The 17,723-nt window shown below is 40.3% G+C and overlaps 1 protein-coding gene across 3 annotated transcripts in view; it reads right to left on the reverse strand.

Annotated features, from left to right (window-relative positions):
- The window catches only part of LOC110986731 (E3 ubiquitin-protein ligase RNF19B-like), a 32,998-nt gene that overhangs the window by 4,258 nt on the left and 11,017 nt on the right, over window positions 1–17,723 (reverse strand). For all 3 annotated transcript variants that reach the window (XM_087133518.1, XM_087133517.1, XM_087133516.1), the window contains exons 6-10: window positions 14,081–14,243; window positions 5,526–5,634; window positions 3,700–3,861; window positions 1,242–1,455; window positions 532–659 (exon numbers count right to left, since the gene is read on the reverse strand). In XM_087133518.1, the coding sequence (XP_086989644.1) occupies window positions 532–659; window positions 1,242–1,455; window positions 3,700–3,861; window positions 5,526–5,634; window positions 14,081–14,243 (776 nt within the window). The remainder of the gene's footprint in view (window positions 1–531; window positions 660–1,241; window positions 1,456–3,699; window positions 3,862–5,525; window positions 5,635–14,080; window positions 14,244–17,723) is intronic.

Consider the following 17,723-nt stretch of genomic DNA (forward strand, 5'->3'; position numbering starts at 1 on the left):
TATTGCTCATCCCTGGAGTGCTGGCGCACTTTTGTCCCCGCTGATAATCTCTGAGCGCTGAATGCCGCAAACAGTGGGTATACTGTTTTAAAACAATGACAGATTACCTCCAAAAATGCAGGCACTCTGTGCTCAAAATTTTGGGCAATTCCCAGCAGCTCAGTCTTTTGTTCCGAGCTTGGTCTTTTGTTACAAGGCCCAGTTCCTTCTGTCCAATTTTGGGCACCCGGCCATGCATATACGGCCAGTGGCTCTGGTACTGGGCTCCCCGGCGCTGAGTGGTTAAGCCCCTTTTGTTTAGCTCTGGACGTTCTGGCACCAAGCCATTGATACATCTCAATGACTTCAAAGTTTTGGATCATACAGGTCTCAGTACCAGGTGAGCTGCAGCTGAAAAATGAGTGGGCTCTGAACCGGCCCAGGTTTTGGGGGGGTGCCCTTTTACAACCAGGGTCTAACTAGTCACAGTTCCTGAACACACTTCTTAACAGCTGCATGAAAGACGACCCAGATGGTGATCTATGCACTTACCTCTGTCCGCCTGCAGGGTACCAGTGGTAGCCTGTGCAATGCAGTTATCACACAGATTGATGGAGGCAGTCTCACTGCTGTGACTGGGTGTCTGATTACTGTTCACCACTTCAGCGTGGACGTCCAATCTACAACCAAGGCAGAGAACAATTTCACAAAAATGACCACAAAATATTTTCTCTTGAACTCACCACCAAGTTGTCAAACACTGCCATTTACCAACTGGGGCCTGGTTTTTAAACAACTAAGCAGAGGTGACTGCTTAAAAAGTTTCTGAGTTGAGCAAAGTCCAACTAAGAACCAGGCAATGTCCAAACTTCAGCTTGAATTTCCACCAAATTCTATGATGGTGGCTCTAGCCACTTCCCACAGAGTCATGCGTAAGTTCAAGCCGAAGACGAGTGATTCGGGCACTGACATCATCATCACAAACACAGACTTACCAGTCTGTTTGGCTGATAATTTGTTTTGCGAGCAAGTGTTTTCCCGGCTTGCCAAATTTTTGAGCTTGGCGACTCTTCGGAAACAGGCCTATGAGCTCACATTCTGCTTATGTGTGCTTTCTTATTCTTATGGAAGCCAGGTGGAGATGATGGATTTGAAGCTCCATCGGAATGAATGCATGCACAAAAGTATGATGTCATCAGTACATGGACCCCTTGGTCCAAGAGTGTACCTACGTAACGATTTATAAGCTGCTAGCTGCTTACCGGTTGGAGTGAAGTACCAGCGGCCCGACCCCACCACTCCCTGACAGGCTACCGGTCAGACTGGCCCCAGCGATGGCCCGTGTGCTGGCGTTGTCACTGACTGTATCATCACCGATCACGCCAGCCACTTCCAGGTGACTGTAGCTCTCGCGGTTCATGGAGGCTTCGCCAATGCTGGCATTCACTACAGCACTGTTGACATCGGGATTGGTATCTGTCAAACGGAAAAAGTACAGAGTACAGAGATGAATTTATTTCTATGCTCTTCTCATGGGGAAAATTCTCAATCGTAAACTGTTTGAACAACTTAGACAAGTCACATTTTTGATGAACACAGTAACATCCAATCATGTACATGTACATGCACACATATGTAAATTAATCCAATACATGAAACAGACATGTACATGTGCATTGTACAGTATACATGGTACATACATGTACATGTACATGTATATAGTCATGTACCGATACCATGTTCAACCTGTTATACTTTGTAAGTTTATATGCTCAGCATACCGGTACAGTGGAACGCCGCTATAACGAACACGACGGGGTCCATGCTAAATGTTTGGTACAGCGGTCATTCGGTATAGCAAAATTAACTGCTGAACGTTTCGTTGCCATGTTGCCATAGCGCCCTCTCTTGTCTAACTGAAGTGCACCCTCTTGTGATACTATGATTTGCTGTTTTCATGATGCTTTGCCGTTGCATCCACGTTTGAGGTTTCTAGAAATGTGTCTGTTAATTATTCTTGTTTTTTCATGAAATCTTGAGTTACAAAATTGATATTTAGTTTATCCTAAAAGTCGTGAAGCTACCGCTCCGGATCCATCTCTGATGCATGCTATGGCGAATCTCGGTTGATTTGCAACTGCATAGTGTTCGGTAGGTTTTGTGCACAAAATATTGGGAGCCAAGGACGATGTTCGGTAAAGCCGAATGTTCGGTATAGCGGTGTTCGGTATAGCGACGTTCCACTGTACATGTAAATCAGCGGGCAACCAGTCACAAACCACATACATGTACTTGTACGTCATATGCATTTCCACTGGTATTCTTTTCATTTTTGCAAAGCAAATTGCTCAGCAGCTGCATGTACCGTAACACTGCAGCAACTACTAGTATTCGTCCAGCAAGCTTTGGTCAATAAATTTACTGCATGTAATAGTGCATACATGAATTCACTAATCATCGGCGTACTGTTCGCTTGACACTATTTGAAATAAAGTTTTTATTATTTCATGACTACTTTGGGGAGTCAGGTTACTCCAACTTTGGTAGCTGTACTTTTTCCTTCAGTTTGTACACTGTATTTAACGATCCTATGCAAAGACATATTCTTAACACTGTTGTCCTATCCGTCAAAACCAGTCAAATTTCCCATGTGTGTCTGTGTACTGGGGGAAATCAAGTGGAAGGATTTTTTTTTTACTGTTTTTGACAGTTACAGCAAAAGGAGGGTTTTTGATAATGTTATGACAACTATATGGTCAGATGAACTGTATATCACAAATGAAATATTAATTGGTTCTGTGGTGGAAGCAGGTGGTCTCTGTGCTATCAAGGACAAAATCTGACTGATTAATTATTGTGCAGGCAAAAGAATATCGCTTAATGAACGTCCAACGCACATCAGGATGGATATTTTAACCTTGTTTTGGATCATTTATGCTCTTTGTTTCACACATTGGGAATGACAAATTGTTGACTTCTGTGGAATGGAACATGGCTTTTTTAAATCATTAGGATGACACCTGAAGTGTAGTCCAGGGTGTTATACATTCAAGACAAGTGAATAAGCTTGTGACATCACAGAAGTTGACAAGAAGGTTCAAGCTTACTCTGCAAGACAAAAATTAAGTCACGACATTGTTGGTTTTAGTTCACAATGTCATGACTGCGAGATATCATTCTACTCCAAACATCTAGACATCGCAGAGATGTCCTGTCACATTGCGCAGTGCACTGCAGAAATCTGATACACTAGGCTGTGCCGAGGAACTGTGCACAAGACCACTTTATGCTCGATACACTTTTTTGTTTGTTTTGCTTTCGTTTCTTTCATCCCTAACCCCCAAGGGTGTACGTAAAATCATATCAAAATTGGAGGATTTGGGACTGTTAGGGTTAATATGTAACATGCACTCATCCAGGAATTTGATCGAGGTACCATACCGTACATGTACACTAGTATTATCCCACCTCACTGCACCCATAAAGATTCCTACATGTATACAACGATCTCAGCTCATCAAACCAAACCATCATCTCTGCCCTCACAGGTACCCAGTTATACTCCTACAGTAGGTGGACAATGACCAGTAGGAGTACAGTGAGTGGCCCAAGGTCATAGCATGCAACCTGCAGCTAGCCCTATACATGTAAGCCTATATTGTCAAGTCGCAAGCCCTAACCACCAGATGACACACAATCTCTTGCCTTAAATGTATTTACCTGACACATTGCCGGGTGTTATGGCACCCACGTCATTATCGTCTTCAAAGTCGATGCGCACCCCTCCTCGATCACTGGTGGTGACCCCACAGCCCCCACTGCGACATAGGGACACAGGGACCACACCGTAGACATAGGCTAGGAGGATGGGTACACCGATGCCTGATGAGACAACAAATCAAAGATGAGACAGATTTAAAAATTATAACCCAACCTACATGTAGCAAAACGAATGCCAAGTCACCATAGACATGATAGAGACTACATGTGTGGAGTCAAAGGCCAAATATTACAATCTTATACATATACATGTACCGGTACATGTTATGCAAATCTAGAGGTCCCCCTAAATATGTTACTGATACACATAAGCCCTTTTTGATACATGTACTATAAACATGTACATTTATGTACTTCAATTGCTGACATTTAACCCTAAAAAAAGTAAAACCAAATCAACTGAGTTCTTTCGGATACGCACATGGATGTCATTAAAAACTCCAAGTAGAGCATTTTGACACTCAACTGTGCAGTGCCCAGCAAACCTTACACAATCTGAAATCACTTGTGCATTTTGACACTCAACTGTGCAGTGCCCAGCAAACCTTACACAACCTGAAATCACTTGTGCAAATGTAGTTGAAAACTGACCCCCAAAACATCTGATAGGAAAGGAAACCTAATAACCATCTCATTAACAGCGTTGAAAATAATTTCTGTTGCCATGGTAGCTAAGTTAATTCAAAATTGGTTCGGTAATGCACAATGTACATATATGCAGACAAAACAAGCCAAGAACCACTGTGGCTCAATGTACAACTGTGCATTGTAACTCAGCTTCAAGCTTCTCAATGGCTAGAAAATTTATCCGCACGTTAACGCACATGTGTGCATTTCATTCTGCTGCATTTTCACCATACAATGCAGATAACTACATGTACCGGTATGTGTAATTTTCTAAATTAGGGGTGCAATTTTTTGGTGTCCCTGTCACATCTTACAGTACATGTGATTTTTGTAAGTTCAAAACACATTTTCTTATTTATGAACTACATGTAATGCAAATTACCCGCCAAACAAATAGTAATAGTTTGAAATCAATTCAGGTGATTTTTCCGTGTCAAATAACAAGGGTCAGATTTAACAAAGACACAAAAATGTCTCACTTTAGGACCACAAATTTACAGAATGGCCCACACGTAGTACTTCCTCACTCTTCTTCTCCAGCAGAAATACTATACAATCTTTAGTAGCTGTACTCTTACATGTACATGCATACCAAGTCTACTGCATAGGACTTTAGCCACTGACATTTTGGCTGTAACACTGTTCTGTTGATAACCAGCAATGAGTGATCCATTAGGGCACCCTTTTTATATTTTATGGTTCTCATTTCCGACCGATCCTATTTTGGGCTCCCGATCATTGAAAAAAACTTTTTTCCCCACTGACCTTGCTAAAAAGACCTAAACCCCCCCAAAAAACAGAAGGAAAAAAAATGGCCAGCATGACCTTTGAAAACAAAACCCCTGAAAACTTACAATTTCGCAAATGACCAACAGCAATGGTCGGCAGTTCGCGTGAACATTCAGTGTACCGCACCTTTCCGTGGCCCATTGAGGTTCGTGCATAGCCCTACACCAGCAACATGGAATTTTTATTTTAAGGTGTTTTTTTTTGACTGACCGACCTTATCTCAAGGGGTAAAAGAAATGAGAACCATAGAATTTAATAAGGGCCCCCTTATACATGTACAGTACATCATGTGCTCATACATATACCAACTTGCATTGTAACTTCCAACATTATCTCCTAGTCAGACTTACCCACTGTAAGTGCTGCTATGACCGGAGACACAAGGACCGACATAGTAACACTGCCTGCGATGGCCAGGTTGCGGCGATGACGTGACACATTAGAGTACTTTCCATGAACCTGTGGTCAAGGAAACAACATCCAGACTGGAATGTGACCAAACAATTCAAACTTTTGGGATACTGATGATACTGTTTATTATCAGTGATTTTTTTCAGCGTATATCAGCTTTGGAAAAAAAAAAGCCAAATATTGTTGTGTTTTTCCCTAAACTTCACTGATTTCCATCCACTGAGCACATCTACATGTACATGTACCAGTGCCTGTAAACTCATTTTGCTGCAAATGTACTGATACCCGGTACCAATATGTAAAGTACCAAAACCTAACACTGGATCTCATTTATAATGTTCATGTATACGCGTATGTATGGCTCACGAGGATTCTATAAACATTACACATGTAAGGCCTAACACTTAAACAAGCCTTAACAGAAAATACATGTATATGACTAAAAGGGAAATAAAATGGCACTGGTGCCATTATCTTATATCCATGGTACAACATTTGACCCCAACGACACTGAACCAGTGATTACCGGTTCCAGTACAACAGTACGTTCATGTACATGTACATTGTACCGGTATATACCGGTACATACAACCTTTACTGCTGCTTTACCATTTGGTGTAGAATATTGAACAATAGATATTTATTTTTCCGCAAACCAGTAAGTCACTGATTAAACATTTGAGCCTATTTTGTATTACACTGTATGAGTCGCATGTACCGGTAAATTACCGTTGAATTCAGAACAGAATTGAGAAAGCCATCATGATAATCATCACTGTTTAATGATACTTGTACCATACCTACCGGTACCCAACTTAGACGTTTGTTACGTAAAACATCCCAACCCGGTATTTCCGCAGCGTATCATGCCAATGGACAGTTTTCATACAGGTTTACACTGCAGGCATTGAATGGTGAACAATTTTTGAGGAATGAGACTCATAGACATTTTGATCAATCTGCTTGCCCTGAAGAAGGTACTCCGTTACCGAAAGCTGGGCAATCACATATTTCAGAGCACTGATTTGATATTATATTCTCGTCAATATTCCGATCACGGTGCTACGCAGCCCTTCCATATTTCTCTGATCTGTCTCTTTCAGGTAGTACAGTAGCTGGTAAAAGCCATTTTTAAATGCACATTATTTACAGTATCGAGGAGATTTTAATCAGGCACAATTCATGGGTGATCTACAATACTTGTATCGTCACATCAGCAATATCATTGGGGAGACAGAAAACCTACTAAATGTAAAACAATCAGCGACACCAGCACTGGTTAGTACACTTCCTGGGGTGTGGCAATCCCAGTAAAATGCACACATGTACATGTACATACATGTACTGGTATACATATACATGTACAGTATATGTACATGTGTGTACATGTACCGGTACATGTATATGTACAGTTAAATAACAAAGTGGCAGGGATCAGACAAATTACTTTATGATAACAAGGACTTTGTTTTAAAGGAAGTGGAAATACAAAGAAAAATATAAGAATTCAAAAAATTGGGATTCTTGAAATCTATTCTTTATAACAGTATTTTGTTATAACAACATGTTACGAGAGTTGACTGTACAGGTACATGGTACAATACGTCATACAGTTTATGCATGCAATGTCACTAAAAAATTAGCAGTTTTTATTTTGTACAGTTAGTAACCGTTTAAGGGTTTACCTGTAACTGCATATTTTATTGTATAAGAACACATCTAGCAACAGCTAAATCAAAGATTCATGTACACAAGTATAATTTATCCGAATGGAACTGACAATGGCCACTTAATCAGATCTGTATTTGTTCAGTTGTGTCTGAAAACAGAACAGGTCAATCAGAAAAAGCACCTCAAAATGACTGACAAGTGCATGCACCAACTCATTTGCATTGCCAAGATGGTACGGGCAAATTGCTCCGGATTTGCTCCAATCTTAAAGCATTTGTCTACAATGCCGATCTTGAAATTGCCCTGGACTAGCCAGCTTGTCTCATCGGCCATATGGGTTTCCCATACTGAATGGTGCTTCAAGAAGTAGACACTGGAATCAAAGACATCAGGGTGACGACCACATAAACCCATGTTAAAGGGTCTGATGCACATCCATATGTATGCAAAACACACATATACATGTACAATGTACATGCCTATACATACAGTACTCATAAATATGGGTAGGCCTTCAGCGCATTAAGGGGCAAATTTCTTTTGTTTTGGGCAACGTTGCAGGGCCATTTCTCTGTCCAAAACTTGTCGGCCCCCATAAAATGTAACGACAAGTGTATGTCCCCACAACTACCGGTACAGAACAAGTCCATGTACTGGTAAATGTGCACAAGTATATTGTACACACATGAACGTGGACGCACACACGTACACGAACATGTACATGCTCCGTGGTTCTGGGAACAAACACATGACACTTCACTCATTTTGTGTGGACCAAAAACATTATGTGGACAGAGAAATGTCCCCACAACTCCGTCCTAATTTGCCAAACAAAAGACACTGTGCCCTTATCCCAGTGAAGGCCTACCCATCATGTTTATAGTGTACATACAAACATGTTTACTGTAAAGACCACAAACAAAGTACTGCTCCTACTTTTTTGTAATGTACATGTCACATTAACTTGGTCCACATTTTTCCAACAATCCTAATCTTTACAACATTGTGAAAATTCTGACAAGGCGTGTTAAACAGTGTTCAAACAAAAAATCTGTTGTAAAACATGTAGACATTCACTTGGCGCATCTAGAGAACGGGCCAAAAAACAAAATCCTACATAAAAATTTAGGTGTGAGAATTATGACATGTACTAAATTAAAAAAGAATGGTAAGCTCTTGGCCATTACTGAAAAGGAGGGGACCCTGCATGAGGTTTTTTTTTTTTTACAATTTCCAATTTTAGCAGCTTCTCGGGGTTGTACTGATATATAATTAGTGGTTTTCAAAGTGAGTCAACACTACTTAACTACCGGTAGCATCCAAGTGTCAACCGCAAGGACTAAAATACATGTATGCCAATCAAAATCAAATCCTGTGTTTTCTCTCAAAATATTACCCTCTCTTTAAGAGATTTGAAGGTGCACTCTGATTTCTGGCCAAACCACTGCAATAACAGTATCGAATGGCTCGGTATTCATACGCACGTACACCTACACAAAAATGACAGTTCCTCTTCAATTTGTCCAAGGAAAGGCAATGAGGCAAATAAAAAAGAAAGAAAGGCGGAATCCAATATAGAGTCTCTACAGATTCTGCGTAACTTGACACCAGGGGGAGGGGTGTGGTGTAGCACTGTGTGGTAATAAATAGGTCACCTACGCATTGTGCACACAAAAAAATATCCCTCGACATACAGCTCTATACTGAGCGGGTTTCAGCGACAGGTTTTGCACTTGGCATATTCTTGCCATTTCTCCATCCGTTGCAGCCCCATCTCTAGTTACAGACAAAGATCTCTCTTCTATCTCTGTCTTTTTCCATTCTTGACTCCCCCCTCTTCCCTATGCTGATTCTTTCCTTGAAACACTTCTGTATGCACAGTTGGCTAATATTTGTGCAGGGGACTTGTGTCGGTACCCCGTGAGGCTACATCCACCAGCAGGCGTATGCCGGGTTGCTTGAGACTAAACTGGAGACACAGGAAGGACGACATCAATTTTTCGTGTTAGGTTTGCAATTCTGTCCCACATACATGTACAGTAGAAAAACGTGATTCCCAGACTGCCACACAGCCTCTAACAGACAAAGGAACAGACATGTACATGTACGTGTACATGTACATGTATGGAACAGCCATGTATCGGCACATGTACAAGTACTGTATATTGTACCGGCATGCCACATACCGGTATCCTGGAAGATGATGTACATGTATAGGTGCATGTTTACAGATGATGTGGTACATGTATAGTTTCTTACCTGTCATACATGTCATACTGGTATGCCTGAGCATACAATACTTACATGTACATGTACATGTGTACATCCACGTACATGTACAATGTACTACTGTACCAATGCATGTAACGTACATGTACATGAATACATGGTACAAACGTGCAGAACTTGGTGACTCTGTACCAATGTACATACATGTAAACTGGTACTTGTACATGTACACTGATCCCAAAGTTGGATATGACTCCCCTTTCCTGCTGTAAAGATTGCTGATCTATATGGTATTTGTAAATGTGGTAATAAGTCAACTTTTGCAAGTCCTAGTCAAGTCCCAAGTCAATTATTACAAGGCTAAGTCAAGTCACAAGTCATTTGGTCACATATTGTCGCACACGGTCACAATGTACATGTACATACATGTACATGTATATGTACATGTATGATGTATCCACTCGCCTTATACCACGAATCTGGCCCCAAACCTGGAATTTCGCAGGAGAAATGCTCAACAAATATTTGACTGTGGGTAAATGTTATAAAACTATTCTATTAGCGTGTCTTGAAGGCATATTAAAACCACCTAAACCTGGTACATGTATTTGACGAAAACTTTTTGGCCTTGGACATCCAGGCGCTACTTTTGTTTTCAATTCTAGGACAAGTGGCATCATGAACTGACATACCGGTAAGTAATTCAATACAAAGCTCAAACGAAGCTTAAGTTAGGGAAAACTATGAAAAACCCTAAGCACGGCCGAACAAATATGACTAAGCGATCCTGACGTGGCCTTAGGCAGACAAAAACCAAAGTACCGCTAGAAGTTGCGATCCAAACAAAGTCTTACAATGATAAGTTTAAGAATGCAAAGCGTAAGTTGATAGGCCCATATTTAAACTGTAATGAGTTCAATTGAATAGTTTCTGCCTTGCCTTGGTAATAAGTCATAATGTGCAAGTCCAAGTCAAGTCAACAACTGACAGTTACTCGTACAAGTCAAGTCTGGAGTCACAAAAATAGTATATTAGTAGTAATATACATGTAGTATGATATACATGTATGTACGTGTAAAAAACCTGGCACTTACAAGTACATATATCCATTTCATACTTTCATCGCAAACTGTACACATTTCAGGGGAAATGAATCAATGACTGAAAGACAAAAGTACGTCATTCGTCTGTTCATTACTTGGACCAAGGCTCATTTTCAGTCAGTAACATTTCTGTCATTCATTACCTTGATTACAAAATATACGTACGTACTGAGTAACTATGGCAACGGCAGCATTTACATCATGTACCATGTACCAAGGAATTTGCTGAGGCTACTACTATTGTCTAAGCAAAAGTTCACCTTGTGCTTATGAAACAAGATTGTCTCTGAAACCCTGACAGAAAATAATGAAGCTGGAAATGGTAAGTGATGACGTCACAAATAACAAACTTTAAATTGAACCCTGTTCACATGGTCAATATCATCAAAATTATCAGACTGCTACATTGAACTACCACATAAAGGCACATGTACATCTACATGACACACTGTTTGCATTTCGCTGAGTATCTGTGAAGAAACAATCAGTAATATCCTGAGATAAAAATCATGTCGTGTACATTCTGTGTCAAGGTTTGAAACCTGTAGATACACGTACATTGCACAATGCCAGATCTGGACTGCATGAAAATGACACACAGGTGCAAGTACAAAGTACACTCTGGAAATTATGTGCACAATTATAATACACGTATATACATTGTAGTAAACATGCATGTGTCCATGTACATGTATATCAGTACAGTGTATCAATACGCTACATGTATGTGCATGTATTCCCTAATGCTCAGCCACCCATGTACATGTATGTTTCCGAGGGAAATTATCAACTGCGCATGTCCCATTTTTAGGGTCATTTGCATGCGTAATGAGGGCCATGAGAATTCGTGCCAGGCAAGCAGATGCTTCATTTGAAATCTACGTCTAATTTTCACTTTTTGGAAATAAAAATTCCTGCCAAAAATATTTTCATGGTAGGATATAGCCTTTTCTTAACGTGTTTTGTGAAAATAAAATTGAGAAATAGTACCAGAGTGGTCAAAATTAGTGACTTTTGTGAAAAGCTCTTTTCTTAAGCGGTAGTTTGTTTACGTTTTGATGTGATTTTTGAAGGCTCAAAACAAAGAATTCAAAGTTTTCCTCAAGTTTTCAAAAGTGGGCTGTGATGGAGAAAGGTGTAAAGGTTTGACATTTGCTGACAGTTTTTCGCTAGATTTTTTTCTCTTTCCGACCAGACGCATTTGCATTTTGACCTAACTCGGCACTAATTCCGTTCATCCCGCATAATCTTACGACCTTGCGAGCGTAAGAATTCAGGGACTCGGGAAAGAAAGATGAACACAAAAGTAGAGTAAGATAACAATTTATTATTAAAACCAACATCTGTCATCATAAAATTACCAGGAAATGTTGAAATTAACGGTATACACACTGTATCCCCAGTTTTACATGTACTGTACATGCATGAATAACATGAACATGTACACCGGCTCAGACGAGAATTTCAATGCACATGTACATGTAAGCCACGGTAGGTGTGTAACCATGGTAACAGGCCGCAGTGTACCGTGCACGGTACCGTATGTGGCTGGATCGGTTTTGTGTATGTACATGTAAAACTTGTACAGATCCTGCTGCGCGGTGGTATCAAATATAACTCATGAAAGTTGAACAAAAAAAATCTAGCTACATGTACATGGAACTGATAGTATTGTGTAGTTGAGATTCTGTTCTGGCCTGTCATATGCAGTGTCTCACTGTTCTGGGAAAACTTCTAAAAAAGAGAAATGTAGTGGGGAAAAAAACCAAAAGATTGATCGAAAAAGGACATAATTTATCATCTTAGAAACCATTTTGAGGCACAATTTCATCTTTATGTAGTACATGTATTTCTCTTCGTGAGTCTGTAGTGCTTTATTCGCTTAAAGCCTTCTAGAGCACGTACAAAGACTTTCAATGTGATCGTTTGTTAACTTTGTGCAAACGAAGTCTTCAACACGACAAGGCTCAACAGAGGGTTGGCAAATTGCTAATGACAATTCCGTAAGGTTCATGAGGGTCCGGTGAAGTAACCGCTGCGCACGGTCAAAGTCATTAATTTCCACACATCGAATGAGGGTGAAACATACGTGCACAATAAGCACATGTACATGTATATATGTAAATGAAACTCAACAGAGAAAAGGAGAACTTTGCATTTACACAAGGCAAATGTACATGACATGAAACAAACTGTTTATGTGAGCGATCCATGAACAAATGTTTGTATACTGTACTTGGTTCCATAGCAACAGAAGCCCAACGTGTTGCATGATACATGTACATTGTCCCATATGTGTACGGTATAACTGACCGGAGTCATGAGGAGATTCAGTCCAACATCCCCCCCCCCGACATTCCAAATTTTCAACATTTTTTCCCTAAAACACAGAACGAAATCTACCAGCACAGCACATACTTTCATTCTACATTGTACATGAGGGACAACGGAGATTGTCTGACAGTGATTAGTAGTTTGGAAGACCAAATTTCATTGCGGGGACTGTCAGAAGTCCTCACAATGTGATCCAAATTTGCCTGTTAACCATCATCCCCACAATGTGGTACTCCATGACCACATCACAATGGTACATGTACTGTCCCTTGTATATTTCTGGGTGAATCCTGACTTGTAAGTACGCACAAGTTGTAACAGTGAAGACAGTTATTCCCCCATAATACACAACCTTGGCTTGGTGCTGCTTTTTCACATACAAGCCTTAGCAATGTCAACAAAGTTTGTCCAAGCCCTTATGTGTAGCCGCAATGCAGATTAAAGGGTTTTGGATAACCAAACTGTGGGGTGCATTTGGTGAAAAAATTCTTTGTACGCCTGCCACCGTATCTCAGGTTGAAGTACTTGCATTTAATCTTATCTGACCGACAACTCTGTGGAAGTTCTGTACAAATCACCAACGCAAATATATTGAACAGCTAAGCATACTTTGGGGGGGGGGGCCTTCTTCCTTCTTTCATTTTCTGCACACATGCAGGAACAGTGTGTGCGCTAAGTTATCACTGTGACCTTTGGTCTTACTTGGATGCTGTGTGCAAATGGCACAGCAAACAATCAGGGCAGACCCTAGCTCTGATCCATAATTTGATGGACTATGCTATAATTACAGAAGGTGCCTCATTTTACTCCCTCCCAATAAAGTATTTTGTATGAGGAGCAAGGAGCTTCGTGTACACGTATCTTTTGCAGCATGTTTTCATTTCCAGTACATTTATTACATGGTTTTCACAAAGTGTCCAGACACATCTGGTAATGATATATCGGTTAACTCCATGCGCTCAAAGGAAACAGCTCACAACCGGTCAAATAGACCTCAGTACTAATGACACCACACCTGTGTGCTTTCCTATGGTAATCAGAGGACCACAGGCCCCCACTGGCTCCATTAGGAAAGCGCACATGTACATGTAGACTAAACAAAGTGTGATGTCATCAGTACATCAATGTAGGCCTATTAGAAAAGACAAAATACAAACCTTCCTCCCCACATAGACTGGTATCCCGATGATAATGGCTGGGATGGCTATTCCAGCAATCAGTGCTATTCCAACTGGTGCCCCGACCAGCGTGCCCAGCTGCCATAGGATCTTCTTCTTGCGGCTCCAAGGCTTCTTGCCCCAGAAGGTGCAGCCAGAGGGGCTGAGGACAAAAGGGGAACAGCCAAATAAAATGTGAACGTGAATTGTACGATGTATGTTGTTAAAAAACAGGAGACCTACAACCAATCACAGTAATTGAAAGTGTCCTTTTTCCCAAATGAAAAATCCCAGAAATGTGTTTGTTATTGTTCTCCCAAAGCTGCCCAACGTTTACTGCATAGTTGCTTCTGTCTATTACACTGAAAAAAACAAGCAGGAGAAAACTGTGGCTCTGTTTTTCATTTCCTATACAGGTACACATACATGTATGTACCAGTCCATCATTTTTAAAGAGTGCTATCGCGCCGGTGCTCCTACCGCACTCCTCAGCACTCCGGAAGGTGAGTAAAAATTGCACTCATAAAAAATCTAAAGGCACTTTCCAAATAACGAACGATATGACAAAAACACTGGGTAACATCACCAAAAAGGACGGTGATTCGTTTATACACGTATGTAACTTACGATTTCACATTTATCCCACCGCGACTTTCATACGTGTACATAGGCCTATAACTATTGTATGAATGCGATACTCCCGAGCGCGGCTTGCTTCCGAACCGAGCAGCCGGCAATGCACGCACGCATAGCATGCACACGGTACATGCTTGCATGTGTATGTCGCGCACAATTTCACTGTACATGATACAATCTGTTACATGTTTTTATTGGTCGGTAATGTTTTCAGTCACAAGAGAGTCCATCAGTATCAATCTTCTTTACGCGGCGCTTAAGCAGAAAGCAGTGTTCCATGAGCTAAGGTTCTCATGAAAACGTTGCTCCTTGCATATACATGTATACAGCGTGTGTGCCCACTGAATTCCCGCAGGAAATCCCCCAGCATGCCGGACCATAATCATACATGTACATAAATATTGTCACGTGTGCAAGCACATGCATGTGTGTTGGTTTGACGTTTTCCCATTTTGATTGAGGTGGGTTTGTTACAGTCTGCATCAACTGAACAAAGTTGAAGTGCAGTTTAAACTTTCAAATCCCCTTCGGGTATTTTGAAAGAAATGCTCAAATCAGGATGAAAAGGTTCACTTTCACTTTTATTTAAATTAAAGGGACACATACATGATATACAACTGTGTTGAATTGTAGGTCGAAACTTGCATGTAATGTTATAGTTAGTCAGACCTAAATACATGTGTAGTGTATTTCACAAGGGTAAAAAGTCTGGTTAAAATAAAAGAAAACAAGCACTGAGATGATGTATGTGTCATAAATCCATGCTTCTAACTGAACTAAAACTAAATTAATTTTAAAAATTGCCCCAAGAACATTATAAACCATCAGAAAAAGTTGAAACAACAGACTCCAGGGTACAAACAATCCTTGGACCTCATTTTCCATTTCTATTAATTGGTTTATATTAAGGAGAGTGATTTGCTCTCCTGAGACATTTGAGGAGAGCATTGTATACATGTAGCTCTCCTGGATTTTCTTAAGATGAAGGACTGAGTAAAGTACAAAACCATATCTACACAGTGTGTGCAACTGTGGTTCACAATGGAAGAAAATGAATGGAAACATGCTGGTTGATCCATTCAACTGCAGAATGGAACTAAGTTTACAGTACAGTGCACATGTACATGTATGTACATGTGATGCAGCTGCATTTCTGTTGAAAGCAATAACTCATGACGTGATCAATGATCCACCAAGCTTAGGGCAGGGATGTTCTCAAGTGTTTCAGGAACCATACTTACGTATACTAAAGGAATCGATACTTAGGTTTCTGATACGTGTACTTCATAAACTTTCTGGTTGATGTCATGAGTTCTACATGTACATGTATGGTATACAAGTGCATTTAATGATCCCAAACCCCTTGGCGTCTTTGCCCTGAACATTCTCCAGATATCCAACATTCATCACTGTGCAAGAAACCCCAGGCACATTCTTTGTATTTGAGCTTTCAAGGAAGAATTAAGACCCATTCAAAGATAAAGTGTGCTTGTTCATGCACATTCACGAGGAGCGCATGTACATTGTAAATGCAACAAAAGGCATAGCGTGGGAAAGCACCACTGAAAAAAACAGAGCTTAATAAGAGCTCATGGTGAAGTGACTGGAATCTGCAGAATGTTACTCAAAACAGCGTAAAGTTCTGAAGATTAATATTGGCAGGCACAGTGTACACATGGGTAATTTTATGCACTGTGCATGTCACTGTACAAAGGTGTAATGAGGTTTACAGTGGTTTGCTTTCATACATGCTTGCAACATGTACACACATTGTAAGCAGCAAGTGGATCTCTGATCCTTCCACTTTTATCGGGTGTATGTGGTTATGTTTTCAACATTTACATGTATATTGTTTTATATAGAATTTAGAACAGACTAAAAGGAAAATGGATACAATACTTGAAGCATTCAATGGCCTTACAGTTACACACACTAGTACATGTACCGTTTAAACCGGTACAATGTACCGTACATCTATCACAGTGCAATTGTGCTCATTGATACAGTGTGTACAGTGGTCACGAGACAGGCACACGCTGTTTTTGTATGAATTGACGCAATTCTCTGCTCATGACGCTAATATTATGATAAACCATTTACATAAATGTACATGTATGTGTGTTCCCGGTAATGTGTGTGGTATACCTACTTCTCATTCTGCGATCACAGCAAGCCTGTTGAGAAACATCACTTATCCCCAAGAGTGCCAATCCTTTGTCAACAGCTTCAGCTTTGCTTTACACACAGCCTTTGAATTGGAACAAGTAAAACCCCAGGAACTGTACGCACGTCAGCTAGGCTGAGATTTTAATGTAATGTCCGGGGAGGGGAGATACATGTATCATCTGCTATTTATCATGGCAATTTGTAATAACAACATTTGCCCGCTGGATCATTTTGGGCATCCAATCAACAATTCATTCTATCCTTTTTTTTCTCGTCCCTGCTACCGGTACATTGTACCTTTGACAATAACTGTGTTTAATTCTCGATCCACAGTCAGTTTTGTTTTGTTTGCATACATCCATACAAGTACAGTATCTGTGATACAGTAAAAATAGTCATACATGTACATACAATTTATGTACACGCACTGCGGTGCATGTATCACATGTACAAATGTACATGTATACAAGTACACACCATGACGTATCCAATGCTATTTCAACTTATCAGACTGTTTGAAATGATAAAAAAGACACAAAGGTCCTGGAAGTCTGAGATTACTGAACAGGGAAAAAATTCTGGCAATGAAATTCCAATTCTGTTTCAGAATTTTTTCATCAGTAGCACTGTAAATTTCCAAAAATCTCAATTTAAATGAAGTCAAATTTTCACACATCTCAATTTGGGGTGAGTGGATTGGTAAAAAAAAATTGGGGGGGGGGGAACATTTTTAAAATAACTTATTCTGAATGACCAACTGAAAAACCACCTGCAGGAATTCAATGCAGTTGTCTTTGAACTCAGTCTAGAAATACATATCTGTCCTGACACCACATCGCAC

This window comes from Acanthaster planci, linkage group LG02 (genome assembly GCF_054643075.1).
Source record: "Acanthaster planci isolate LZ-2023a linkage group LG02, COTS_SCS, whole genome shotgun sequence".
Lineage (NCBI taxonomy): Eukaryota > Metazoa > Echinodermata > Asteroidea > Valvatida > Acanthasteridae > Acanthaster > Acanthaster planci.